A 27,011-nucleotide genomic window follows, 5' to 3' on the forward strand; every position below is an offset into this window, starting at 1 on the left:
GTTTACAAACCTCACTCTAGCTCTAATATTTTGTGTTTCTCCCTGACCGAGGAAAAAAACGCTTACTGCTGGTGGGAAGATTTTGCATTAACGTGGAGAGTCCCCAGGATCTTGTCCTAGTGAGTGTTTACAGCTTCAGCAGCATGCAGTGTTAACGAGAGAGAGGGTCTGGGTCTGGGGGTGGGGTGAGCAGAGCCTGTGTGAGAAATGTCCAGCTGTGCACACATGGCATTACGTTCTGCTTAGCAGAGCAGCGTCTGATTTCCCCGCGCGGGTAGATTGATCAGGTAGCGCTGCTTGGTTGGGGATTCCGCAGGAAATGGTACTGTGCTGTCTCTGAAGGGTCGGGGTTTGGGCCCCCTGAACTGAACATCCCATACAATCTGAGTTCTGCCGCAGTTCCTTTCCAGGGCCGTGACCCAGGTCACCTGTTCAAGCCCCTGGTCTGCTCAGGGGCCGTGGGCTGCAGATGCAGACCCAGCTCATCAGGCGGTAATTCCCCTCCCTCTGTTCCCGCAGAGCGCAGCCAGGCCTGGTCACAGCGGGTCTGACGGAGCCCTCTTCCCATGGATGTTGTGAGGTAGTACAAACCATGCTTCACAAACTCTGTATCTATTATGTGTAGTGATTTTTGAGGAGATTATGACATCTGGATTTTATCTGTTCATTTTATGTATTTATTTTGCATTTGTTGAGTGTATATGCTTAGTCAAAATGGGGCTTATCTCCCTCTGAGAGTTCCATTTAAAAACAGGGTCACAAAGACTCAGCCTTGCATTAAATGGGGCCCACTTAGAAGGACCACCCTGAACTGTATCAGAAATCTCCTGCTGGGACTCATGTTACTTGGCCTCAATAAAAAAGCCGCCTTTGAAGTGAGATTGAAAAAAAGAAGACTGTTCAGGCAGGGTTGTTGCCCAAATTTTCCCAAGTCATTTCAGTAAAACCAGTTTATCATCTGGTTGAAAGGAGCCTATTGGCCTCCTGAGGATGTGTTGTCAGCTGCAAGGAACGGTTCTGAAGCCCATCGCAGTTGTAAACGCTGATAGATGATAAAAAGTGGTGACACCTTGTGCCATCGGCCACTTAGGAATTATTGAATAATTTGCATCTTAGTGTTAGAATCTTGGAATTATTTATTCCCCTGTAACTATTTAATGTCCTTTGTGCCATGAGACTCTCCCATGGTTTTTGTAAATATATTTCTTTATATTTAATAAGCTCCCACTACAACCGGAAGTGGCCAGGTATGCAAATTGGTGTGATGCAGAGTCATAAGTCCTGTCACGTGTGGCAGTGTGGTGAGAAGGAAGGAATATGGTTGTCCAGTGTGAATGGAAAGACACCTGCATTTTCCTTATGTTGTCTCTGTGTACAAACAAGACAATCTAGATTTGGGGGCTTAAAAGGACTGTTTTTTGCAAACTGAAGGAAGCTTATTTTTGCATTATTATAATAGTTCCAATATGGACCCATGTCAGTTTGGTTTGGGGCATTTTTGAGGCTGAGGCAATCTTAGTGTTTCTCAATTTTCTGGTGGGATGCTATTGGCTTTCATAGTTGGTGCCAGACTTGTGTATGTTTGAATTTGTTCCTGGAGACTGGATGGTTGAAACCCTCAAGCATTTGGTGGAAACTCTGGTGGTTTTAGATGGATGCAAACACTGACGTCTTCAGAGAAAGTTTATCCTGGCATCGATTTGCTTGATGCGGTATTTTTTCTTTTCTCTGATTCTCCTTTGGCCTCCCTTCACACTGCTGAAGGCATGGGGTGGGGCGGGGGTAAGTACCTTTTCCCTTTCATACAGGGAGATTCTAATCACCAGAGCCTAAAGATGCTTGTTGGCTCCGTATAAAGCCGGGGAAAGACAAGGACAGTTACAGATTAAAATCTCACAACAGAAGTTCGATTTAAAGCAAAGAAAATAGATTTTCACTCTACAGCAACAGTCGTCCGAGAGATTCCCTTTGCCCACAGAAAGGCAAGAATGTAGTAGCCTGCGCAGTCCCATTGGCCATGTCTTCCATGGCAACTTGAACCAAAGTGCCAGCGTGGACGAAGCCCGGCCTGGCCCCAGGGAAGCCAAGGACACAGCCTGGTTCTGAGAGCTCGGCTCTGGAAGGTGGATGCCACCCCCTGCCCTTTGGGCACCATCACTGCCCCTTGGCTAAAGGCTCATGCCCATGGGCAGGCATGGAGTGTATCCGACCCCACCCTGTGTCGGATGCTTCTGGAGAGAGCTTTGTGACTCAGTTGAAAACATTCCTACTCTTTTAAAGTTTGCAGTTGCATCTGCCTTTCTTCGAAGCTTTCTTAGTGATTCAATCTTGGGTTAAGCCACATGCGGCCTCTGAGGAGATGAAGCACTAACCTTTTTGTCTGCACATGTATGTGAATTCTTGCTTGCAGTGAATGACCCTTGAATAACCCCTCCCTGTTTCAGGTGTGTGTGGCCCAAGCTCACCTTTTCTTGTAGACTTGCATGTGCTGTTTGGGAAGAAACCCCTCACCTCTCCACGTGTTTAAGAGGCGGACCAAGTTCCTAATCTCGGGCTGTACAAGATGTTCTGTGGGTTGTTCTCAGAATCTGTCCTAACGGATGAATAAAGTGTGGAGACAACATGTGGCCCCTGTAGTGATTCTGGGAGGCCGTGACGACTGAAGTGGGTTCCGTTGTGCCATCCACGTTCAAAACAAAGCAACCATGAAGTCTTCGTGCCACTGCCAGATTGTCATTTTCTCCACCTCTGGTTTACAGGAAAATATGGCATTACACAGGTAGCAGAAGGTGAAAACACCTTCTAGGCTGCTGCCGATTGACTGTCTCAAGCGAAATAAAAAGTTGCTTCCTGCTCCAGCGACTGCCATTAGCGTGTGAGGTCTCCAGACACTTTTCTGGCTCCTAGTGAAGTTCGCAGAACTCAGGGGCTCCCTCTTATTTCATCAGCAACCATTCCCAGGACCAGCTAGGTGACAGCCGGTGAAGTGGGAGCAGGGGCGGGTCTGGGAGGGGAGAGGAAGGAGGGGGAGGCTCAGACCGTCTGCCGTGGGCCTGTCAAGGGCACTGGACATGGTTACCCACCCAGGGTACTTCCTTCCCTCTTTGGAAAAGCGAGGTATTATGTGCTGGAGCCCACCTGAGAGCGGGAGCCAGCGTGGGGAACAGCGTGCCTTGGCGCCGGGCTCTTAGTGTGAGTTTGGGGACTCACAGGTCTGGACAGGTGACTCGGATTCTGATTTGGGTGCCCCTCAGAGAGGACGCAGGCCTAACACCGCCTGCCTTGAGCTTTGTAAACGCTCCTGGCTCTTTATAAAATCTCCTATTTCTTCTCTTCTCAGCAGATATTGCTGAAATCATAACTGGTTGAGAAGGTAATTTGAAATATCTGGCTCTTTACATTTCTTTTATTTAGAAACTGTCTCTGAAAGAAAATACCCTCGATATCTGTTAGATCTAGAAGAATTTTCTTCTCAAAGTTGAATGTTTGTTTAACTTTTCTTCACACCAGTAAATGGCATTTATATACTTTTAGGCTTGACACAGAGGGGTGGGTTCTGATATAGTTTCCCTTCCTTTGGTCTAGATTCTTATTCCATTTGGATATAATTTCTCAACCTTGGGGATTTATTTTTTCCTTCCTGGTTTTTATTATTCTATAAACATAAAAGTAAAGAAAAAAAATTACCCGTAAGTCCGCTGAGTAAATCAGTGGCAACTTGCCTAGAATAAAGTTTAGTTTATGGATCCTTCAATCGTCTGTCTTTTTCACAGGGTTAGTTTGTTGTCTAGTTTTTATGCCAAGACTTTAATTTGGGTGACTCGCTATCTAGACACCCTGGAGTGTTGTGTTTTCTTTGGGATGCATTCTACACAAGGCCGAGAGCCTTCATTAAGGGGTTAATAGCCTGGACTCTAGTGAGCTACATCAGAACTTTCATGGTTCTAATTTAGAGTAGGAACTTGTCTCAAATGACCTTAATCAGTTTTGTTGGTGGGATTAGGGAGAGGCCCAAAGTTTCTTTTCATAAGTGCACCTCAGAGGAGAGAACGCGTGACACAATTGATCTGCCAGTGGTTTGTACGGCTTTCAGTAATAGCCTGGAACTATCCAATCTGAGTCGTCTTTGGAGGACACTGCTGAAACCCGGTAGGAAGCACCCCTTTTATCAGGAAAGCCACCTGAAGGGACGGTCAGGAAACGAGGACAGCATGGGGGCCTGGTGTCCACGCAGGCAGGGCCGGGTCTGGCTGCTTCCCTTCGTGGGCCGTTTTGCTTTCCTGCGTGTTCCAGAATTGATTTTGCAAGTTTCAACTCTGTTCTCCTTTCTGCAGATGTGAGGAAGGCAGATATTCGGTGCTTGGAGGGAGAACTGGCTGGTCCAAGGGTTCCTGGGGGAGCGCGAGGGCAGGATGCCTGTGCCGCCTCTCGGGACCGGCCCAGGCCGCTAAGGCCTCTCGCCTGCCTCCAGCTCTGTCACTCCGTAACCCGTTTAAAACCGAGTTTTCAAATCCTGCCGCATGATGAAACTGACGTATGTGGATAAAACCAGTGCTTTTCATAACTTGATTCTGATGTAGTTTCCTCTAAAAGAATGCTAGGGGTCGAAACTATTTGTATATGTTGAAATTTGTAGGGGTTCAGGAACCCGTGGCAAAAACACTTAACTATTTATTACAGGTATGACTGTATTTTTTCTTTTCCCAAAGTAGGTAATTATGTCTTTGTATATTTTAAGACAAATAATAATCACTTCACCTTTGGTGCCTTCCGTGTGTCAGTCACATGAACACTCTTGTCAATCATGGAATTGAAAAAAAAAAGATGTACATTTAGTTAAACAAGATAACACTATTTTTGTAGCATGATTTTAGATTGTGTCCTTTCAGTATTGCTTCCAGCAAATGTTGGTTTTGAGGTTTGGTCATTTTCCCTTTAAACTTCATTATATATTTTAAAAAAGAAGAAAAAAAAAAAAACCCCAAACCCCCGGCTTTTTCGGTCTTGTTTTCTGCTGCTTTCTCCCCAACATCTTGTTTCTGCTTATTTAAACAGCCTGAGAGTGAGAATATATTTCTGTGAAGTAGTTATTGATCAGTATAACTGCATTTGGCATTTTTAAACCATTTTTTTCAGTTTGAACAGCCACCGCTCATCTCAAACAGTAAGAGGAAAGTGGTTCCATAAAAAAAGGACAGAACATTCTCGGTGCTCTGACTTCCCCATCTTTGGGTCTAAAACGGTGAAAAAAGCCCTTTCTTTGGCTGGTGTCTGTCTTCCAGATCAGCTCAGGCCGCCGTCCTCCGCCTTGGCTAGCCTCCCTCTGCCCGTGTGAGACGTGCTGGGGTGGGGCGGTGGGGGGGGGGGAATCTCTGCTGGTCTCGGGCTCACCTTCCAGTCGGATCTCAGATTGGTTTGTGGATGCCCTGGGTAGGTTCCGTGGCCCTTCCTGGTTTCCCGCCCAAACATAATAGATTCCCTGCTGTGACAAGCTTGATGAAATTAAGACACAGAGGACATGCCGGCTGCTCCTTTTGCTTTCCCATCCCTGCAGGACTGAGTTATGTCTGGTCAAGAAAAGTCTTGAGTAAACTAGCTGAGCCCATTTAAAATGAAGGAATGGATTTATTAAAACATACAACTGTAGCTTTTTTTTTTTTTTTTTTGGTCGCTTTGAAGGGTCGGAATGTGTTATTATTTTCTAACAAAGGAAGTCGAGTCAGATGGCTGATAATTCCCATGCGATTACTCGGTACTTGGCCCAGTGGTACTTGGGAGAGGGGCAATGTTAATTTAACAACTACTACACTTTGCTTCTTAAAAGTCTATTTCCTTTAGCAGTGTAGACACAGCTGCAGGGCGACCTGAGGTGCCGCCTGTTTGGCAAACTTTGGTTTATGCTGTTGGTAGGTCAGAGCTCCCATCCTGGCTTTTGAAGCTGGTGTGGATGCCCTGGGGTGGGCACCACCCGGCTCCCACAGGCTCCCAGGTTTGACTCTATACATTTGGAGTGGTTTGGGGGCCCCAAAGCCTTTGCTCCTGTTGGTTTGTCCCTGACAGCAGACAAAGCCTCGTGCTGCCCTCAGTTTTCCCTCTTTCTTTTGAAGGACCAATTTTTCACGGTACTTGTCCTGATTGTTTTCATAGTGTTCAAATCTGTATTTTTGTATGTAGAGGGAAATAATTTTCTCAACACTAATCGCTAATAAATGCTGTATTAAATTGTCATGAAGGAGTTCTTGTTTAATAAACGGACATGTAAAAACAGTATCTCTTTCTTCGCTCTGCCTCACCTCCCGCCCTTTCAAAGGCTGTGGCCCAGATCCTGAAACAGGCCCGTAGGGCGGGGGTTGAACACAGCCACAGTTGGGGGTGAGGACTCCGCGGTGTCGCTGTCCACAGGCGGCTTGGCTGGGCCTGGCGAGGTGGGGCCACACCCACAGGCCCGTCAGCTTCTGCACAGTCCACTTTCATACGTGTTTTCAGAACACACTGTGTGTGAAAGTTGGGGCAGAATGCCTCGATCCTTTTCCATCGCCGGGGCCAAAGCACTGACTTACCATGGGACATTAGCCTGATGCGTGGGTGAGACCCTGGGCCTCTTGTGAGGACCTGGGCAAGTCACCAAACCTTCTGTCAGTTTCCTGAACTGTGAAAGAGGATTGTGTGAGGTGTAGAGTACACGTGCAGACGCCTAGCGGGGACCTGGCGGGGAGCAAGTGCGCGTGCATCATTGCTGTAACCTGGAGCTGCCAGGATCCACACGGCGCGTGGGACCACTCTGTGCTGACGCATGACACCCGGCAGCGTTGCTCCGGGTGTGTAAGGTTTTTTTCAAACACACACACTCCAAGCAGGAAGTCAGTCTGATTTAATCCATTATGGCTTTTTTCAGGGTAGGAGATTCACATGCAAGAGAAGAACAAAGATTACAAATGCCCAAAACATGGGTCCAGAACTCTGGCTCATTCACAAGGCCTCTTGGGTCACAGGAAATGCCATTTAAGAAGCTGCTTTTGTGTAAAAAAATTAAAAAAAAAATAAAAATAAAGTTACAAAATCCCATTGAAGATACATGCACAGCATAATAAGGTCCTTAGGTGAACACAGAAGGCACGTCTCACCCCTCGTGAGGGTCAGGTGTTCAGAAGCACATTGTCCTGAGGGCCAGAGAGCCTCTCGCCTGCTGACGGCCCAGGGAAAGACAGGGTTTGGCTGGGCCTGCCCAGCTGCCCTGGGGGCTGTCACTGCCACTTCGTCGTTTGGAGCCCTCGATCTCTTGGACCTGGTACGCTAGTCTACGAGCTCTTCTTGAAACAGTCTTAGACCCAGAAGAGGATGTCATCTGAAGAAGATATGGTCTCCAAGGGTGTAAGGTATCACTCATGGGCACTGGGACCCACTCTCTCCTAGATCATACAGCAAAGGCCAGTTTTCTCCCTGCTTCGAGAATGAAGAGGGAACTGTTGCTCCTTGAACAAAAGAATCTTGGAAGCATCGTTCTCCACAAGATGCCTGCCGGGAGCAGGGGCACCAGATGCAGACAGAAACCACTGGGGCCCAGGGGACGGCCCTCCGCCGGTTTCTGCCTTGTCTCTCCCCCGCACTCACCACAGCGTGAAGTGCTTCCTGGGATGGTATAACAAGGCTCTATCTGCTTTGTCCCCTTGTGCTTATTTTTGGCAGAGGTTTAAGGGCTTAAGGTCTGTGGGACAGAAATGAGAAGTGGCGGAACGATGCCCTCACGAGCAGAGAGGCTGGAGAGTGCTAAGCCGAGGGGTGCCATCGTGTGTGCCGGGCTCAGGAACGTCACCCTGGGGCTGTGAGGAGGCCTGCTCCGTCAGCAACTCCCGCTGCTGCTCGAGAAGTCACAGCCTCCCTCCCAACACGCACGGTCCCCTGGCCATGCTCCGGCCAGCATGGTCAGAAGCTGCAGGAGCGGAGGCCTGCGTGGCTCAGGCTGCCAGGGCAGGTCGGGTCTTCAGTCGGAGTCAGAGTCGGAATTCTCTTCTGAAAGGAAAGCAAAGAGGATGCTTGGCAGGAGTTTCGGGGCCAGCGGTGCCCGGGAGCCGTCTGTGGGGAGGCACTGGCGGCTGGAACCCGGGGCTCAGGCCGCTCCCGCAGCTGATGGCGCTGTGGGTGGTGTCTGCTTGGCGTGAGGACCGTCGAGTGCTTGGGACCCTCCGGGTGCAGTCGAATGGAGGTGGGGAGCCCAGATGCCCCTTGCTCTGGAGCTCCAGGCCCTCCCAAATCTGCCTGGGCCGTTCTCACCTGGAGGTGTCAGGGTTGTATATCTGCCCCCCAACCTGCAGTTCAGCAGGTCAAGATGGGGCTAGCTATTGCCCAAGAAAGTAAAACATACTGGAAAATCAGGAAGCTTCTTTTTAGCCATTTCATAGTTTCAATCTCCCCTGTCCCAGGAGTTTCAATGTCACCTGCCTGGGGACAGCAGGCACTCAGTGGAGAGATGCCAACTCCAAGGCAGGGCCTGCAGGCCCCTCAAAAGCCCCCCTTGTCCTTCTGTCCAGCCACATGTCACTGCTGATCCTCACAGGACGCGACCACCTGTTCCAGAGAAACACCTCACCTGGACGGGAGCATCTGCCCTTTATACTCTGTTGTCTTCCCTCCACCTGTCCCATTTCTTCTGCCTGCACACTCCTATACATCCATCAAAACCCAGCAATGGGGCCACCTCCATAGCCTCCTAGCGGGAACATAGGATGGGTGCTCCCTCAGCTGCTTCATCCCTACCTCTGTCAGCTCTCATTGTACTGTTACAGTTGACATCTACTCTGGGCTCCTCGTGCCCCCGTTGATGCCGTGTGTGTACATCACCACTTTGTCTCTGGGTCTAATTCCTGTCTGGGCTGAATTCCCTGAGGGCAGGTAGTTGGCCTTGCCCGTCTGCACATCCCTAGGGCCCAGCACATGGCAGCCTCTGTAGGTGTTTGGGTCAACAGAGGCTGACAGAAGGGCCGCGAGGGATCAGGGGACACCAGGCTGGGGGAGTTTGGTGCTGAGCCAAACATCCGATTTACTCAGTTGCAGGAAGCTGACATCTGCCTCTCCATTTAAAGCCTGCCTGGGGGTGTGGAGAGGAAGGGGCAGGTAAATGGCCTGGGCCCTCGGTCCCAGGTCAGGTCCTGGGCTTCCCGGCATTTCTGTGCTGGAGCCTCCACCGCCCCTGTGACTCCTGCCCCCTGGGCAGGGACCTCCACCTCCTCTGGTGGCCTCCCCGGGGAAGGAGAGCCCTGGGCTGTGGCTGAGGAAGGCCCGAGGGAGATCACAAGCTCCAAACCAGCTTGGAGTTTGGATGCACCCCTATAGGGCCCCCAGCTGGGTGCATGCACCCTGAGGATGTGACACGTTGGTATGGCTGCTGTCATGGATGGAAAAACCAGCCATCCAACTTGCAGGGATTTTTTTTGTTTTTGTTTTTTAAATCAGGTAACGATACAACAGCCATTCTGAGCTGAAGGATGGCTTGAGGGGCCAAAAAGTCTGTGGCACTTTCTTTGGATCTAAAAAGTGAAACAAGCCCGAGTTTGACTGTGTTTGCCTGGGCGCTGCGGATAAGCATGAGAGCTTGGTTCGCTGGCCCTTGGGCTGGGGGCAGGCGAGACTGGGGAGCGGGGGTGCTGCTGTGGGACAGGCGGCCACGCTGCAGCCCAGTGGATGGCGTCCAGGGAGTTGAAGGGGAGTGACTGGCCGTCCTGGGGGATTGTCAGGGAAGGTTTCATGAGGAGGAGGTGCCGGGCGTGCCCTCAGCTTGCCCCTTCTGGAAAGGCTGAGGCCCTGGGGAATCCTGTGCTCCCCAGAGGGGACCGGCTTTATGATCAGTGCCGCATGAAGGGATAGGAGAACCAGGCTGTGAAAACACGTCCTGCCCGTGGGGAGAGAGGAAATGCTCTTACTCCAGCCTCAGACTAGCCAAGTGTCCCCAGGGGAGAGCAGGGCCCCTGCATCAACCGTTCCAGGTGATGCGCTGGGTTCCCTGGTGGGACCCACAGGGTGGCCACCTACCTTCTGCCTTGTCAGCTGCGGTCTCAGCTGCGGAGTCCCCTTGTTTGAGGAATTTGGCCACATCGTTAAAGATCAGGTAGAAGTCAATTGCAAACACGATCGTGGCAAAGAAGCCAAACACCTGTGCGATACAGGGGACAGGGAGGATGGGACGCGTCATCAGGAGCTGGGAGCCTGGGAATGGGGAGGGCCAGCCCCGGAGCAGCCGCTGCCCCATCCGCATAGCTTTGTCTTTATCTGCTTGGATAAGTAGCTCAGATTGGCGGACACAGACCTCTCCCGTTAACGACAGATAGGAAAACGAGCTGTTAACTTGGTTTGGCAAACAGCCTTTTTGAACTCCGGGCAGAGTAAATCTCCAATAAGAGGACAGTGGAGTCGCTGAGATCCATGTGAAAGCCCAAGGTACCTAGGCAGAGGCAGAATATGCCCAAGAAGCTAAGAGGGGCACCCACTTAGGAGTGGGGTGAACTTGAGTGGGGCATCACTGGGCATCCCCCGCTCCCAGGGGTAGAGTGGCTACTCACCCCGGCTGCTTTGGAAGCTCCGTCCGAGTATTTGGCCACAGCTGTGATGGAGATGGCGAAGTAGATGAGGGCCGCTGTGACACAGCGTAGGAAGTCCTGGGGAGAGAGGGGCATGGTCACAGCGCCCTGAGCTCCCTGGAGTGGGGCACAGCATGGGAAGGGGGCCGCTGGGAGCCGAGGCAGGGGAGAGGGGCTCAGAAGGGCACTGTGTACCAAGAACAGGGCCAGAATCCCACTGTCAGGGGAAGATGGGTCTGGCAGCCTGGACACACCTGGCCCCCAGGTCCAGCGTCCACGGCGCTCCCCCTCTTCCTGGCCCCACGTGCACTCCCTGGTCCTCCCCCGACCTCCACCCCACCCCTGCCCAGTGGCCCCCTGTAGGCTGCCGTCCTCTGCCAGGTGGACAGCGGGGTACGGACCTGGCTGCAGCTTGCCCTGTGGCCCAGCCCAGATGCAGACTTCCCCATTTGGCGGGGAGGGAGAAGTTGGAAATCTTGTCACTGCTCCCTCTGGCTCTCCGATAGGGAGATCTGGCCCTGGACCTTGCTTTGCCACATACTTGTGGCAGATCAATTATGTATCATGGTTTCTGTCTACCGGTCCCTAAAATGGGGACGGGGTGCAGCCCATCAGGAAGAATGCTGGGTATGACGTCAAGAGACCAGAGTTCAAGTGCAGCCTTTGCTGTCCCTTCTCTCTTACCCATTTCATACAGCAAAGTCCGGGATGGGGTTCTGGGCCCTCCCAGGTGATAAAACGAGTTGTTAGGTGGCTGAGATCTGGGTAAGCCCTGCAAGTCCTCAGTTAACCCGCCCTGCCCCATGTGGAAATGGCTAGAATTCCTGCGGCTAAGACTCATGCCGATGGGCCCAGCTGGGAACACCAGCGCCACCTGACGGCGAGGGGGGAGGATGCCGTCTGGGGTTCGTAGCCTCACAGAGGGACACTGGAGGCCCTGGAGGCAGGGCAACCTGCCCTGGGTCATGTGGCTGCCGTGTGGTGGGGCCTGGATCATGCGAGGCCAGGCCTACGCACCAGGCTCAACCAACTGCAAATGGCCCCTCCAGTGCATTGAAGAAAGGGTGAGGGCCGAAATGCACACCTCTCCGTGATGGCCAGTCAACCCCTTCCTCCCGGGGCCCCAGCCCTCACCATCATGGGCCAGCACAAGCCCTGCCACTTGTCGTTCAGCTGCATGGCATCAGCAAAGAGGAAGCAGAGGGCCAGCAGGAACTCCAGCAGGGGCGCAGTGAGGAAGGCGGATGCTGAGGACGCCACATAGCAGACGAAGGTGATGAAGGAGAGACCCTGGGAGGTGGGGGAGGGAGAAGTCAGAGCCCGTGCACAGCCCCTCCCTGCAGGCAGGACTAGAGGAGGCTCCAGCAGGTGAAGTGACCTGCCCAGTCCTGCAACTGCATGATTAGAACTCCATCAGACGCACACCCGTGCTGCCCCCAGTGTCTCTGGGCATGGCTCTGCATCCTGACCTCAGGCCAGCTCCCTGCCAGGACCCAGTCAGGAAGCCCCAGCCTCTCCTGCGTCCAACCCCCCCAGGAAGCTGCCTCCTGGGGCTGCGCCACTCCCACCTGCCCCAGAGGCTCTATGGCAGAATCCACCCAACTCAGATGGTGCCCAACGGGAAAATCAAACCCAACCCGTCTCAAAGGCAGTCAACTAAGCAGGAGCCAGTTTCAGAAAATTACACCCAACACCCAAGGTTTGTGCTTGAATGAAAAATTTACCTGAAAAACAGTACACAAATGTGGCGCTTTAGTTAATGATACGCATGCTGAAGTATTCAGAGTTGAAATGTACTGATGTCTGCAATTTACTTTGAATGCATCAAAAACTAAAACGGATTGATGGACAGATAGATATGTGATAAAGCAAATAGTATAATCTAGCTGGTGGGTATATGGGGTTTTTTTCTTGGTATATTTGCAAATTTTCACAATAAGGAGAAAACATCCAGGAGAGGGAGTGGTGACGCTGACACTTCATGCCCTGCTGCATCATTTGTTCAGCCTTTGTGAAAGGTGGGGCAAACTGTAATGAGGAACTGATTAAGGATTAAAGTGTTTTCTGCAGCCCTGTCCACACACTGTGGGTGGCAACTGATGCTCGAGGATGCCGAGGCCCCGGGTTAGTTCTGCTGCCCCGTGTGCTCTGAAGAGCAGACGGGGATGATGGGGCTGTTCGCTGGACCAGTGCCTGCTGAGGCTTGTGGGGCGTCCTCAGCTCCTCACCACCACCCAGGCACCAGGTGCCGTTCACAGCCCACTCTGCAGATGAGAAGAGTGAGGTTCAGGGAGATGAAGTGCTGTGCTCAGTGTCGTACAGCTAGTAAGAGGGCATCAGAATTTGAACTCTGGCCTGGCTGACTCCACATCTTGGAGTTCTTAAGCAACACTGCCCTGTGGTTGCTGGCCTTTATCTGTCCTGGTTTTGGTCACTCTGGCTGGGTTTGAGCAGGTCCCTGGCTGAGTAGCTCAGAGTGGGCCAGGGGGCTATGTGGGGATGACACCCAGATGCCCCACAGGAGGCCCTGTGGTAGCTTCAGACAAATGAGCTGCAGAGCACCCATATCTGGTCTGAACATGACAATGGAGGTAGCTGAGCCCAACCTGAACAGATGGGAAAATAAGGCGTAGAGATGGGCTGAGAGGCTGCTAGGGCCTCCCAGGAAGGCAAGGCCACAGGACTCTGGCCTGGCCCTATCCTCTACTTCCTCTGCCAAAGGCTGTTCTGTCCCTCCTTTTCCTGTCCCCTACCCCCAAAGCCTGATTCTGGGGATCCCCCTCTCGATTCTGTTTCCTCATTCCCTGATTCCTGGTGGCAACTTCCTCCCCCTTCCTGCCCATGTCAGCCTCCCCACTTGCTTGGGCCTGGGGGCAGCCAGAGGTGACCTGAGGGGGGCAGGAGTGACCTCCAGTGGCTCCCCTTGCATCTTCAGTGCCCACTCTTCATCCGCCCTTCCTCCCCACTTCATCCTCCTAGACCTAGATTCTTGGCGCCCAGCTTTGCCAAGGGCCTCCTCTAGGCTCTGGCCAGCATCCCCTCCACCCATGAGGTGAGCCTGAGTGGGGATGTGGTTGGGGTCCCCTCAGGGGATGGTGGATTCAAGGCTTCTCCGAAAAAGTGGCTCCCATCAATCTCCAAAGTGGGGCTGCGTGGCCAACCAGGAGGCAACTCCCTGGAGTGTGAGCTGCGAGTCCTGGACCCGGATGCCTCATCTGGGAGTCCGGCAGGTGCCAGGCTGGTGACCTCTGGGCTGACCCCAGAGGCAGGGTAAGTGGGGAAGTGGTAGGACGGCCTCCTGCCATCTGCCCTGGGTGGTACAAAGGAGAGGCTGGGGCAGAACCCTCCTCTCTCTGATCCTTGCTGTCCCCTGGCCCTCAACTGACCCACGTCAAATCCCCTAGAGGCTCGGGCCTCAGCTTTCTTGTCTGCGAAGTGGGAATAATGACAGATTATCAAATTGCTGTAAATCTGAGTAACAAGTGCTCCACTCTTATCCCGCCTCCGCTCCGCTTGGCCTCTTCCCTTCCCTCCACAGAGGCCCAGCACCAAACCCCAACCCCACAGGCCGACAGTGCGTGAGTTTTCGGAGTGTCCCGAGGACAAAGGCCTCTTGATGGGCCTGGGGGAGGGGCGGGTGCGGGAAGGAGCTCAGCGGGGGCGGGACGGCTGGATCCTAGCGAGGGAGAGGAGGAGAGGAATGAAGTCACCCCGCTGGGCCGCCTCTCAGCAGCCTGGGTGGGCGTGGGCTCCCTGCGCGCCCCCCACTGTATGGCCCGGGCCTCACCCAATCCCGGGGGTCCCCCCCTCCCAGCTGGCGGGACTCCACTCTGGCTTCCGCCCTGCAGCTCGAGGCCCGGCCGGTCCTCCCTGAGCCCAAGAAAGCGAGCCAGGGAGCAGAGAGACGACCCTGGCCCCCGACCTGGGGGTCGCGAACGGCCGATTCCTCCCAGGCCCGGCCCGGGCGTGGCGAGAGGCTTTGCGGAGCGGGGTGCCCGCGATGGAGGCCAGAAGATGCGGGGACGCAGCCCGTCCCAGGGGCCCAGAGAGGGCGGAGGCGCCGGAGGTCACACAGTGCTGGGCCGAGCTCCCAGGGGCCCGGCCGCCGCGTCGGGGGCCCCCTCCCCAAGCTTCCCTGCGGCTCCCGCCTCGCCTCCGACCCGCGGCTGAGCTTCAGCGAGCCCGTCCCAAACCGGGGAAGTTTGCCGATCTCGGCCCAACTTCGCGGGGCTGCGAGGGGCGTCGGCCGGGCGGGGCGCCAGGACCCGGGCGTGCAGAAGGCGGCGCCCCTAGCTCCACGCCCGGGAGCTGCAGGCGGGAGCTGCCGCAGGGGTCTCGGCGCCGCCGGGAGGGGGCCGGGAGCCCGCACTCACCGTCTCCGCCAGCAGGAGGCGGCCTTTGAGCGAGCAGAGGAAGGCGCGCGCCGGCAGGAGGGCGCGGAGCCCGGGAAGGGCCGCGCGGGGCTGGGAGCGGCCGGCGGGCTCGCGGTCCGGGTCGGGCTCCGGGTCTGGGGGCCACATGGCGGCGGCGGCCGGAGCTCGGCCTCGCTCCCTCTCACCCTGCGCACAGGAGGGAAACGGAAACCCTGACTGTGCGGAAGGAGAACCGAGCCAGACTTGCTGGGCGCGGGAGCTCGCCCTGCCCCGCCTCGCCCCGCCCCCGCTCCGCCCCTCCTCCCTTCCTGCCCTCTCCTGCCCTCTCCTCCCCTCCTCCCTCCTCCTGACCCCTCCTCTCCTCTCTCCCCTCTTCCGCCCGCCTTCCTCCTCTTCCCCTCTCCTCCTCTCCCCTCGGACTTTGGCTGCCGGGGCTGCTTAGGCCCTCGCTGTTCCGACTGGCAGTGATGCTGGCTTGGGGCTTCCTTAGACCCACCCCCGCATTCTCCCCTCACCCTTTTCCTGGCGGACCTTTTTATTGCCGCCCCCGTCGGAGCTCCCACCCATCTCTCCTTGTCCAGAAGATTGTCTGCATTCGCTGTCTCCCGTCTAGCTTCCTGCCCTAGCTCGCGTCGGGGATCCAGGAACTTAGGCCTTCAAACAGCGAGACCTCTCTTGTTTTCCTGCGGCTTTCACCCCACTGTCAGCTCCCTGCCGCACTGCCTCTCTCTTTCTTCCCTGGCCACCCCTCCCATCTTTGGCCAGCCCAGCCTCCTGCGGCCTCTTTGTTGGCTGCCCCAGCCCTGGATTCGGCACCACCCCCATCTTCATCCCAGGAGGACTCCCAGATAGAGACCTCGGAGCCCCAGCCCCTATACAACACACACATGTCTCCAGGGCGTCTGGAGTTCAGTGTGACCAAGACCCAGCCCATGACATTGTCACTATGCCTGAGCCTCTGCCAAGGGCACTGCCATCTGCCCTTCCACCCCCAAGAGCCAGAGACCTGGGGATTGGCCTCGTTCTCCCTGACCCCACCCTCACCTTCACCCCCCATCTGTCACCAAGGCCCGCACGTCTTCGCCTCCTAAAGCTTTCTTAGATCTCTGTCCACATCTCATCACCACAGCCTCCATTAGATCTCAGACCACTGCTGTCTCCTTCCTGGACTGTTGTGAGGGTGTCTTTAGGAGGCCTCTCTGCTTACTCTCTTGGCAGCCAGAGGGTTGCTTCAATCATCAGTCACAGTCACCTCCATTCTCCTCACCTGGAAAAACCTTGGGAGCTTCCATCTTGCTCAGGGTCTGGGTATAGACAGTAAAAACAGCCCCTTGCTACCCTTTCCTCTGTCTCTCCCACCTATAGAACTTCTTATCTCCTCCATGCTCCCTCTTGCCACAGGGCCTTTGTACATGCTGATCCCTCTACCTGGAATGCTCTTTCTCCACCTTGTTATCTGATTAACTCCTCTTTTTCTTCTGTGATCATACTGCATTGTCACTTTCTCAGAGGAGACTTCCCCGACCTTTCCAGCTAGGTAGGAGACATTCATTCACTCATTTATTTATTCATTCTACAGCAGTGCTAGAAGCCCAGGATGCAGGGAAACCCCAGCTTTGTTTGCGGGGAGGCTGGATGGGTAAACGCTAAGCATGTCCAGAGAATCCTGAATAAGATGATTCCTGGTAATAGATGTCTGGCTGGTTCAGAGTGCAGACAGGCAGCCTGTGTGGATGAAAGGACTGAGCTAAGGGCTGGGGGTGAAGGCGAATCAGACAAGGGGTGGAGCCAGATTGTGGAGGACCAGGCCTTGGTGTTTGGATTTTACTCCAAATTCCCTGGGAGGAGGCCAGGTGAAGATTAGAACAGAGGATGACCTGGTTCTGATCTGTGTTAATTAAAACATGCCTCAAAACTGTAACTCAATAATAAGAAGAAAACAAGCCAATTTAAAGAATGGGCCAAAGATCTGAACAGACGATTCAACAAAGATATATGAACATCCAAGAAGCACGTGAAAAGATGTTCAATATCATTAGACATCTAAGAATGTGAATTAAAGCTACAATGAAATCATATTGTACTATACACCTATCAGAATGGCTTCGTAAAAGGGGATGCTGCCATTTAAGTGCTGGTGAGGACGTGGAGCAACCAGAACTCTCAGACGGTACTGATACGGGTGGAAATTGTTACCACCCCTTTGGAAGACAGTTTGGCAGTTTCTTAAAAAGTTAAACAGAGACCTACCATATGACCCAGCCATTTTACTCCTAGCTATTTACCCAAGAGAAATGAAAGCACATGTCTCTACAAAGGCTTGTAGGCAGATGTTTGTAGCAGCCCTATTTTTAATAGCTCCCACTGGAAACCACCCACAGTCCATCAACAGGTAAAGGGATAAACTAACTGTGGGACATTTATACAGTGGAGTACTTCTCAGCAATAAAAAGAAATAAATCATTGACAAACGCAGCAACATGGATGCATTTTGCAGATATTATGCTGAATGAAGAAAGTCAGACTCGAAAGGAGGATACTGTATGAGTCCATTTTTGTGAAATTCTAGTACAAGCGAAACTAAGCTGTGGTGACAGAAGTCAGATCAGTGGTTACCTGGGGGCAGGAGGAAGCTTTCTGGGGTGCTGGAAATGTTCTTTATTTTGACTGGTGTGATGGTTTTACAGGGACGTATGTTTGTCAAAACACATCAAACTGTGCACTTAAAATGGGTGCATAGTATTTCATGCAATTTATATCTCTTCTACTGAAAGGGTTCTGAGAAAAAAAGAAAATACAGTGACTGACTAGAGTGGCTGAAAGGGCCTAGGAAAGGGCACGCAGATCCGGTGGGTACCCTTGTGTGAGGTGACCGGATATCCATGACGACTGTGCATTCCCCTCAGGCTCTGCGCTCCCCAGGGGCCTGTCATCATGGCCCGCCCCATCTCAGAACCCATCACACAGGATGGCACCAAGAAATGTCTGTTGTGGAATGAAGGGGGGTGGCCCTTTTCCTTCTCCATTCTTTGTGTAAGGAATATTTTCTGTTCTCCTCCACTTATTTATTTATCTTATTCTTTGGGTTATAATTATGTACTATTGTGCTTAATTTTGTTGGTTAAGTAGCTCCATCTTTGGCCATTGGGACCTCCTTCAGGTGGGTGCTTCTGTACCTAACATGCCCCGTCTTTTTGTCTTTTTTCCGTTTTTTTTGGCCATGCAGCATGCGGATCTTAGTTCCCCGATGAGGGATCGAACCCTTGCCCTCCGCAGTGGAAGCGTGAAGTCCTAACCACTGGACTGCCAGGGAGTTCCCATACATTTCCTTATTTTCTGACCCTGTAAGATGCTTCAGGTTCATCTTATATTCTCCCCATCCCAGCCCTAGGATCAGCTGTTCTTCCAAGAAGCTCCAGTGCTTTTTACTGGAGAATGGTGTTTAGCAACCAAGATCTCTCCGGACAGTTGTTTTTTAAATTAATTAATTAATTAATTTGGCTGCTCTGGGTCTTAGTTGCAGCACATGGGATCTTCATTGCAGCATGCGGGCTACTTTAGGTGTGGCATGCGGAATCTAGTTCTCTAGTTCCCTAAACTGGGATGGAACCCGGGCCCCCTGCATTGGGAGCGCGGAGTCTTAACCACTGGACCAGCAGGGAAGTCCCTTGGGGCAGTTTTTTTTAAAAAATTAATTAATTAGTTAATTTATTTATGGCTGAGTTGGGTCTTCGTTGCTGTGCGTGGGCTTTCTCTAGTTGCAGTGAGCGGGGGCTGCTCTTCATTGCAGTGCGCGGGCTTCTCATTGTGGTGGCTTCTCTTGTTGCAGAGCACGGGCTCTAGGTGCGCGGGCTTCAGTAGTTGTGGCGCATGGGCTTCAGGAGTTGTAGCTCGCGGGCTCTAGAGTGCAGGTTCAGTAGTTGTGGCGCACGGGCTTAGTTGCTCCGTGGCATGTGGGATCTTCCCGGACCAGGGCTCGAACCCGTGTCCCCTGCGTTGGCAGGCAGATTCTTAACCAGCTGCCACCAGGGAAGCCCCCTCTGGGCACTTTTAATTTGCATTTCTCTAGTTATGAGTGGATCAAACTTGGGTTTTTTGCATGGTAAGAGCCATTTGCATTTCCTTTTCTGAGAACTGACTTTTCACGTCCTTCACATATTTTTCTATTATTGTTGATTGATACCTATTTTTTTTATTTTTTATTTATTTATTTTTGGCTGTGTTGGGTCTTCGTTTCTGTGCGAGGGCTTTCTCTAGTTGCAGCAAGGGGGGGCCACTCTTCATCGCGGTGCGCGGGCCTCTCACTATCGCGGCCTCTCTTGTTGCGGAGCACAGGCTCCAGACGCGCAGGCTCAGTAATTGTGGCTCACGGGCCCAGTCGCTCCGCGGCATGTGGGATCCTCCCAGACCAGGGCTCGAACCCGTGTGCCCTGCATTAGCAGGCAGACTCTCAACCACTGCGCCACCAGGGAAGCCCCCTCTGGGCCCTTTTAATTTGCGTTTCTCTAGTTATGAGTGGATCAAACTTGGGTTTTTTGCATGGTAAGAGCCATTTGCATTTCCTTTTCTGAGAACTGACTTTTCACATCCTTCACATATTTTTCTATTATTGTTGATTTTTAAAAATTGATATCTAAGAATACATATATTCAGGAAATTAATCTTGAAATGTGAGTTATGAATATTTTTTTCTGGTTTGTCATTTGTCTTTTGCTTTGCTTTTTTGCCATACAGATTTTTCTTTTAGAACCTGCTGTTTTTCTCCTTGAAAATATAAATGTAGTGAATGACAGTAGCAGGGTCTATGATGCTCACCATTTTTAGATGTAGTGGGGTGTGCCTTTCTTGGTCATGGTGTTTTTGCTCTTTTGATAAACCTCTGGATTCATTTTATTAGTATTTTATTTGGGATTTTGGCCTTGATTTTCATAAATAGAATTGATCTCTAGTTTTTATTTCATTTTATTTTTTGTGTTATTCTTTATTGTTTCCTAATGAAGGCATTTAAAGCTATAAATTTTTCTCTGGGGATCACTTCATACACATCCCCAAAATATTGCTCTAGTTTGTATCCATTTCTAATTAGCTGGTTGTTTCAGTTTCAAGTTCCTCTTTAATCCAAGAATTATTTTATTTTATTTTTTAAAAAATATTTATTTATTTATTTATTTGGTTGCACCTGGTCTTAGTTGCGGCAGGCGGACTCCTTAATTGTGGCATGCGAAGTCTTAGTTGTGGCATGCATGTGGGATCTAGTTCCCTAACCAGGGATCAAACCTGGGCCCCCTGCATTGGGAGCGCAGAGTCTTATCCACTGCACCACCAAAAGTCCCCCAAGAATAATTTTAAAAAGGTATTTTTACATTTTTAATTAGATAAATTTTGGACTGTACATTGTGGTTAGTTTCTAATTTTATGTATTTTATTCAGAGAATAGTTCTATATGTTCTGCTTTTTGGAATTTGTTAAGATTTGTGTCCTAATAAATAGAGAGTCAATTTTTGTAAATGTTCCATGTGTGTTTAAAAAGATTGAATATTTTCTCTTATTTGTTGGGTACAAAATTTATCTATTATATATCTTACTAACTGTGTAATTTTAACCCTCTGTATACTTATCCTTTTTTACTTGATATATTTGACTTATTAAAACAGGTATGTTAAAGCTACTCACTAAAGTTTTATTTTTATTTATTTATTTTTGTCTGTGTTGGGTCTTCATTGCTGCGCACAGGTTTTCTGTAGTTGTGGCAAGCGGGGGTTACTCTTTGTTGTGGTGCGCGGGCTTCTCATTGCAGTGGCTTCTCTTATTGTGGAGCATGGGCTCTAGGTGTGCGGGCTTCCGTAGTTGTGGCGCCAGGGCTTAGTTGCTCCATGGCATATGGGATCTTCTCAGACCAGGGCTCAAACCCGTGTCCCCTGCATTGGCAGGCAGATTCTTAACCACTGCACCACCAGGGAAGCCCTCACTAAGGTTTTAGGTTTATTACTCTGTCCTTGCATTTCTAATAGTTTTTGAGCTTTTTTTTTTTTTGAGATATGATGTTAGATGAACAAATGTTAACATAATTTTGTTCAGTGGAGTATAGCAATTAAGAGCATAAGCACTGGTTCTACCACTTTCTTAACTTCTCTGTTCTCAGTTTCTCCATCTGCAAGATGAGGATAATAATATTACCTAAGTCATACGACTATTGTAGGGATGAAATGTGTTAATGTATAAAAGTATCTTAGAACAGTGCCTAGCATATAGTCATTTTTATTAGATATTATCTTAATAAAACATCTTTCTTTTTCCTAGTGAATGCCTTTAGCTTTGAATTCTGTTTCATTTAATATTAAGTTCACCACCCCTACTTTCTTTTTGTTAGCATTTATCTGACATTCTTGTTTTTTTAAAAAATATTTATTTATTTATTTGGCTACACCAGGTCTTAGTTGCGGCACATGGGATCTAGCTCCCTGACCAGGAATCGAACTGGGGCCCCCTGCATTGGGAGCGTGGAGTCTTAGCCACTGGACCACCAGGGAAGTTCCCGGCATTCTTGTTTATACATTTCTCATGTAAGTATTTGATGCAATAAATCTCTAAGTACTACTTTAGTTTCATCTCACAAATTTTAATATGTTGTGTTTTCATTTTTGCTTACTTCAAAATATTTTCTGATTTCTCTTGAGGCTTTATCTTTGACCCACAGATTATTTGGCAGTGTGTTTAATTTCTAAACATTTGGAGGTTTTCTACTTATCTTTATGTTATTAATTTCCAGTTTAATTCTGTTATGGTCAGAGAGCATACTTTGTATGATTTCAGTTCTTTTAAATGTATTGAGATTTGTTTTGTGATTCAGGATATAGTCCATCTTGGTGAATTCTCTATGTATGCTTGAAAAGAAAGTGTATTTGTTGAGTGAAATGTTCTGTAAATGCCAATTAGATCCAGTTGATTGGTGGTGGTGTTTAGTTCTTCTAGATCCTTGATGATTTTCTCTGTACCTGTTCTATCAATTATTGAGAGAAGAGTTGACATCTTCAACAATAACTGTGGATTTGTCCATTTTTCTTTTCAGTTCAATCAGTTTTTGCTTTATACATTTTGAAGCTCTGTTGTTAGGAACATTTAGTATTGTTATATCTTCTTCATAAAGCAAATTGACCCTTTTATTATTATGTAGTGTCCCTTTTATCCCTGGTGATTTTCCTTGCTTTATACTTTGTCTGATATTAATATTGCCATTCCAGTTTTCTTTTGATTGGTGTTTGCATGAAATATCTTTTCCCATCATTTTATTTTCAATCTAACTATAGCACTATATTTAAAGTGGGTTTCCTGCAGATGGCATATAGTTGGGTCTTTTTTTTAATTTTTTTATCCATCTGGCAATTTATCTATTTTGACTGGTGTATTTAGACCATTTATATTTAACCTAATTATTTGTATATTTGGATTTAGATCTACCATTTTTCATCTGTTCCTTCTTTTTGTTCTCATTTCTCATCTTCTGCCTCATTTTGGATTATTTGAATATTTTTTAGTATTCCATTATAACTTACCTACTGAGGTTTTTTACTCTATCTCTTTGTCCAGTTTTTTTAGTGTTTTCTGTAGGGATTGCAAATACATGTTTAACTTTTCATAGTCTACATAGAATTACTTTTTTACCACTTCAAATACAGTGTAGAAACCTGACCACCATATTCGTTCTTTTGTCCTCCCCTCTTTATGCTATAGTTATCATACATATTACATCTACATATTACATCGACATACATTGGAAATCCCATCAGATAATGTTATGATTTTTGCTTTCAAAAATCATTTTATAGAACTCAAGGGGAAGGATATTCTGCTTACCCAGATATTTACTATTTCTGTTGCTCATCCTTCATCTTTGAAATTCCATATTTTCCTCTGGTATCATTTCCCTTCTGTCCGAAGAACTTCCTTTGGCAGTTCTTTCAGAGTAGATCTGCTGGAAACGCTTTCTCTTAGTTTTACTCTTTTCGAGAGTGTCTTTATTTTGCCTTCCTTGATGAAAGGTAATTTCACTGGATATAGAATTCTGGATTGACAGTTAATTTCTTTCAGCACTTGAAAAATGTGCCACTTCCTTCTGTGTTCCACAGTCTGTGATAAGAAATCCTCAATTATTCAAATTGCTGTTTCTCTATAAGTAATGCTTCATTTTCCTCTGGCTGCTTTCAAGAGTTTTTTCTTCATTTTTAGTTTTTAGAAATTTGATTATGATGTATCTGGGCATGGATTTTTTGAATTTATTCTATTTGGAATTTACTGAACTTGAAACTGTAAATTTATGTCTTTTGCCAGTTTGGGGAAGTTGTCAGCCATCATTTTTTCAATTTTTTTCCCACACTCTTTCTCCTCTAAGTATCTATTTATACAAATGTTAGACCTTTTGGAATTATCTCTAAAGTCCCCGAGACTTTGTTTATTTTGTTTTGATCTTTTTACTCCCTTTTGTTGAGATTGCATAATTTCTATTGATCTTTCAAGTTCACTAACTCTTTCTTCTGTCATATCCATTCTGCCATTAAGCCCATCCAGTGAGTTTTGTATTTTGGTTATTGTTATCAGTTTTAAAATTCCCACTTGATTATTTTTAAAAAAATTATCTTCTATTTCTCCTCTAAGACTTTCTATCTTTCCATTTATTTCATGTATTCTTAGAGCATGGTTATAATGTTCTCTTTCAAATTTGTTTAATCATCCTAACATTTGTGTTATTCTTGGGATTACTTTCTGTTGTCTGTCTTTTCCTTCATGAGACATTGTCTGGTTCTTCATACATCAAGTATGTGAATGTAACAAATGCCACTGAATTGTTCACTTTAGAATGGTTAATTTTATATTATATAAATTTTACCTCAATAAAATGTTTAATTATCCCTTTTTAAAAAGTAACAAAGTACTGATACACACTATACGTTGACAAAAGTTGAAAACATGCTAAGTGAAAGAAGCCAGACACAAAAGTCCACATATTGTATGACTCCGTTTACATGAAATACCCAAAGTAGTCAAATCTATAGACACAGAAAGGAAGTTACTGGTTGCCAGGGGCTGGGGAGAGGAAGGAATGGGGAGTGATTCCTTAGTGGGTACAGGGCTTCTTTTTGGAGTGATGAAAATGTTCTGGAACTAGATGGGTGGTGATGGTTGCAGAACATTGTGAATGTACTAGATGTCACTAATGGTATATTTTATGTGTATTTTACCATAAATTTCAAGTTGATATGTCTGATATTTTACCATAAATTTCAAGTTGAATTGAGGTGCAGTTCTTTTTTCATTTTCTTCTTTTGCTTTTTTATAGCTAAATAAAGGATTTGACAAAGGGAGTTCCCTTTACAATTAAAAAAACAAAACAAAACAAAACCCTTTTTTGTTGTATTACGTTTTTCATTTTTATTTATTATTTTTAGCAAGTATTTGTCAGTGGTAATCTTGGAGTCATTACCGGTTGGGGGGGCGGGGGCAGGGAAGACTTTTATTTGCTTTTCCACTTAATTGCTAGTTCCTTCCAAACTTTGAAGCTACTGCTTCACTGTTTTCTAATATCCAGGGTGGCCTTTGATGTTTGGTATTGCTCTCTTGTCAGTAACATCTTTTTGCTGTTTCTCTCTCTCTGAAAACTTTTAGGATTTCCTCTTTATCTTTATTTATTTATTTAATTTATTTATTTTTGGCTGTGTTGGGTCTTCGTTTCTGTGCAAGGTCTTTCTCTAGTTGCGGCAAGCGGGGGCCACTCTTCATCGAGGTGCACGGGCCTCTCACTATCATGGCCTCTCACTATCATGGCCTCTCACTATCATGGCCTCTCTTGTTGGGAGCACAGGCTCCAGACGTGCAGGCTCAGTAGTTGTGGCTCATGGGCCTAGTTGCTCCGTGGCATGTGGGATCTTCCCCGGCCAGGGCTCAAACCTGTGTCCCCTGCATTGGCAGGCAGATCCTCAACCACTGTGCCACCAGGGAAGCCCTCTCTTTATCTTTAGAGTTCCCGTATTTCACCAAGAAATGTGGACGTGAGGATCCTTTTCCAGTAAACTTGCTCACCACTAGGTGGCCCCTTTACATCAGAAAACTTTAGCTTTTCTATAGCTGAATGTTTTCCGGTTGTTTCTTTGGTTATTTTCTTCCCTCCCTTTTTTTCTGTTCTCGCATTCTGGGATCCCTTTGAGATGGTTGTTGACCCTCTTGGATTTATCCTCCCTGTTTCTCTTAAGTTCTCCTAAAGTAATCTCCTTGCCTTTTTTGCTTTACTTTCTGGGAGCTTTCCTGGACTTTATCTTCCAGAGCACTGATTTTCCACTGTATTCAAACTTTCTGTTAAATTTTTAAATCTTTGTCATGTTCCCCCCACCCCTCCCGCCAAAAAACCATTGTTAGCTTACTGCCCTTTTTTACAGTCTGTCTTGTTTTAAGGACACAGCATCCATCTTTATTCTGAATGTACAAGTTAGGATTTTTCAGAATATGCATTTCTACTAGATCCATAGGTGATATGCCCACTCGCAGGCTGCTTCTGGCAGATACTCACCTGGTGTAGTTTTGCTCTGAAGGGGCATCTTCCTGCAGTCTCTGGTGACCATGTCCCTGACCAGGAGTCCCCTTCTCAGCAGGACAAGTGGCTACCAGCACATCACACCTTCTCTGATTGGGTGTGAAGAAACTTCCTGCTTCAGAGAGCCACCCCCAGGGATTGAGAGGAGTGGCTACACAAAGGAGTTTAGCAAGGTCCACACTTTTCCACTGGATTCTGAGCACAGTCATATGTAGCTTATGCTTTTTGATAAAATTTACCTATGATGAAACACACAGATCTTAAGTATACAGCTGGATGTTTTGACAAATGTATACACCTTTGTAACCAGTTCCCCCAATTAAGATATAAAACTTTCTCATACTCCCATAAGCTCCTTCCTGCCCATTCTCCACCTCCTGAGGCAACTACTGTTTCCATTTCTTTCACAATATTTTTCCTTGTTCTTTTTTTTTTCTTGAGGTGTAGTTGACTTACAATATTATATTCATTTCAGGTGTATGATATAGTGACTTAATATTTTTATAGATTATACTCCATTTAAATTTATTATAAAATATTGGCTGTATTCCCTGTGCTATAAAATATATGCTTGTAGCTTATTTTATAAACTTAAATCCCCTACCTCTATCTTGCCCCTTGCCGCTTCCCACACCCCACTGGTAACCACTAGTTTGTTTTCTATATTGTGAGTCTGTTTCTGTCTTGTTATATTCATTCGTTTATTTTGTAGATTCCACAGATAAGTGATAACATACAGTGTTTGTCTTTCTCTGTCTGACTTATTTTACTAAGCACAATATCCTCCAGGTCCACCATGTTGTTGCAAATGGCAAAATTTCATTCCTTTCTATGGCTGAGTAATATTCCATTGTATGTATGTATGTATATGTGTGTGTGTATGTATGTGTGTGTGTGTGTGTGTGTACATAAATGTCTATTTAGGTCTTTTGCCCATTTTTTAATCAGGTTGTTTTTATTGATATGAGTTGTATGAGCTGTTTATATATTTCAGACATTAACCCCTTATCGGTCATACCATTTGCAAATGTTTTCTCCCATTCAGTAGGTTGTCTTTTCATTTTGTTGATGGTTTTCTCTGCTGTGCAAAAGCTTTTAAGTTTAATTACTTATTTGTTTTTGCTTTTGTTTCCTTTGCCTTAGGAGACAGATACAAAAAAAAAAAAATTGCTATGATTTATGTCATAGTGTTCTGCATATGTTTTCTTCTAGTTTTATGGTTTCCAGTCTTACATTTAGGTCTTTAATCTATTTTGAGTTTATTTTTGTATATGGTTTGAGAAAATTTCTAATTTCAATTCTGAATGATAATCCTGCTAGGTAGAGTATCCTAGATTGTAGGTTTTTCCCTTTCAGCTCTTTAAATATATTATGCCACTTCCCTTCTGGCCTGCAAAGTTTCTACAGAAAAATCAGCTGATAGACTTCTGGGGGGTTCCCTTGTGTGTGATTCTTTGTTTTTCTCTTGCTGCCTTTAGAATTTTC

The 27,011-nt window shown here is 48.0% G+C and overlaps 2 protein-coding genes and 1 long non-coding RNA gene across 6 annotated transcripts in view; 1 reads left to right on the plus strand and 2 right to left on the minus strand.

The window, feature by feature from the left end:
- Positions 1-20: 20 nt before the first annotated feature.
- Positions 21-15,215, minus strand: CMTM3 (CKLF like MARVEL transmembrane domain containing 3). 4 transcript variants are annotated; one of them, XM_082369092.1, is made up of 5 exons: positions 14,945-15,214; positions 11,706-11,861; positions 10,554-10,649; positions 10,027-10,147; positions 21-3,004 (listed from the first exon to the last, which is right to left on the minus strand). In XM_082369092.1, the coding sequence occupies exons 1-5, from the start codon at positions 15,089-15,091 to the stop codon at positions 2,937-2,939; spliced, it is 588 nt and encodes a 195-aa protein (XP_082225218.1). In that variant the 5' UTR covers positions 15,092-15,214; the 3' UTR covers positions 21-2,936. The 4 variants fall into 4 exon arrangements, with proteins under 4 accessions (XP_082225218.1, XP_082225219.1, XP_082225220.1 ...); XM_082369093.1 differs by lacking the exon at positions 21-3,004 and adding an exon at positions 5,606-8,010 and having other exon boundaries at positions 14,945-15,209; XM_082369091.1 differs by lacking the exon at positions 21-3,004 and adding an exon at positions 7,934-8,587 and having other exon boundaries at positions 14,945-15,215.
- Positions 15,216-21,374: 6,159 nt separating this feature from the next.
- Positions 21,375-27,011, plus strand: part of TK2 (thymidine kinase 2) — an 85,421-nt gene continuing 79,784 nt past the window's right edge. The window contains exon 1 of the mRNA XM_082369062.1: positions 21,375-21,507. The gene's annotated coding sequence lies outside the window, so the exon portion shown is untranslated. The remainder of the gene's footprint in view (positions 21,508-27,011) is intronic.
- On the minus strand, positions 22,180-26,998 carry LOC309617205. The gene is made up of 2 exons (XR_014237790.1): positions 24,765-26,998; positions 22,180-24,732 (listed from the first exon to the last, which is right to left on the minus strand). It is a non-coding gene; the product is annotated as an uncharacterized lncRNA (long non-coding RNA).

Source organism: Balaenoptera borealis (assembly GCF_965194805.1).
Source record: "Balaenoptera borealis genome assembly, chromosome: 19".
In the NCBI taxonomy this organism is placed as follows: Eukaryota; Metazoa; Chordata; class Mammalia; order Artiodactyla; family Balaenopteridae; genus Balaenoptera; species Balaenoptera borealis.

Coding starts and splice junctions, on each gene's coding strand:
- CMTM3 (XM_082369091.1), bottom strand. CDS start 15,091: ATGTGGCCCCCAGACCCGGAGCCCGACCCGGACCGCGAGCCCGCCGGC. Junction 11,862..14,944: donor GCCTCCTGCTGGCGGAGACG/GTGAGTGCGGGC, acceptor CCCACCTCCCAG/GGTCTCTCCTTCATCACCTT. Junction 8,588..10,026: donor CGCAGCTGACAAGGCAGAAG/GTAGGTGGCCAC, acceptor GCTCCCGTCCAG/GTGAGGTGTTTCTCTGGAAC.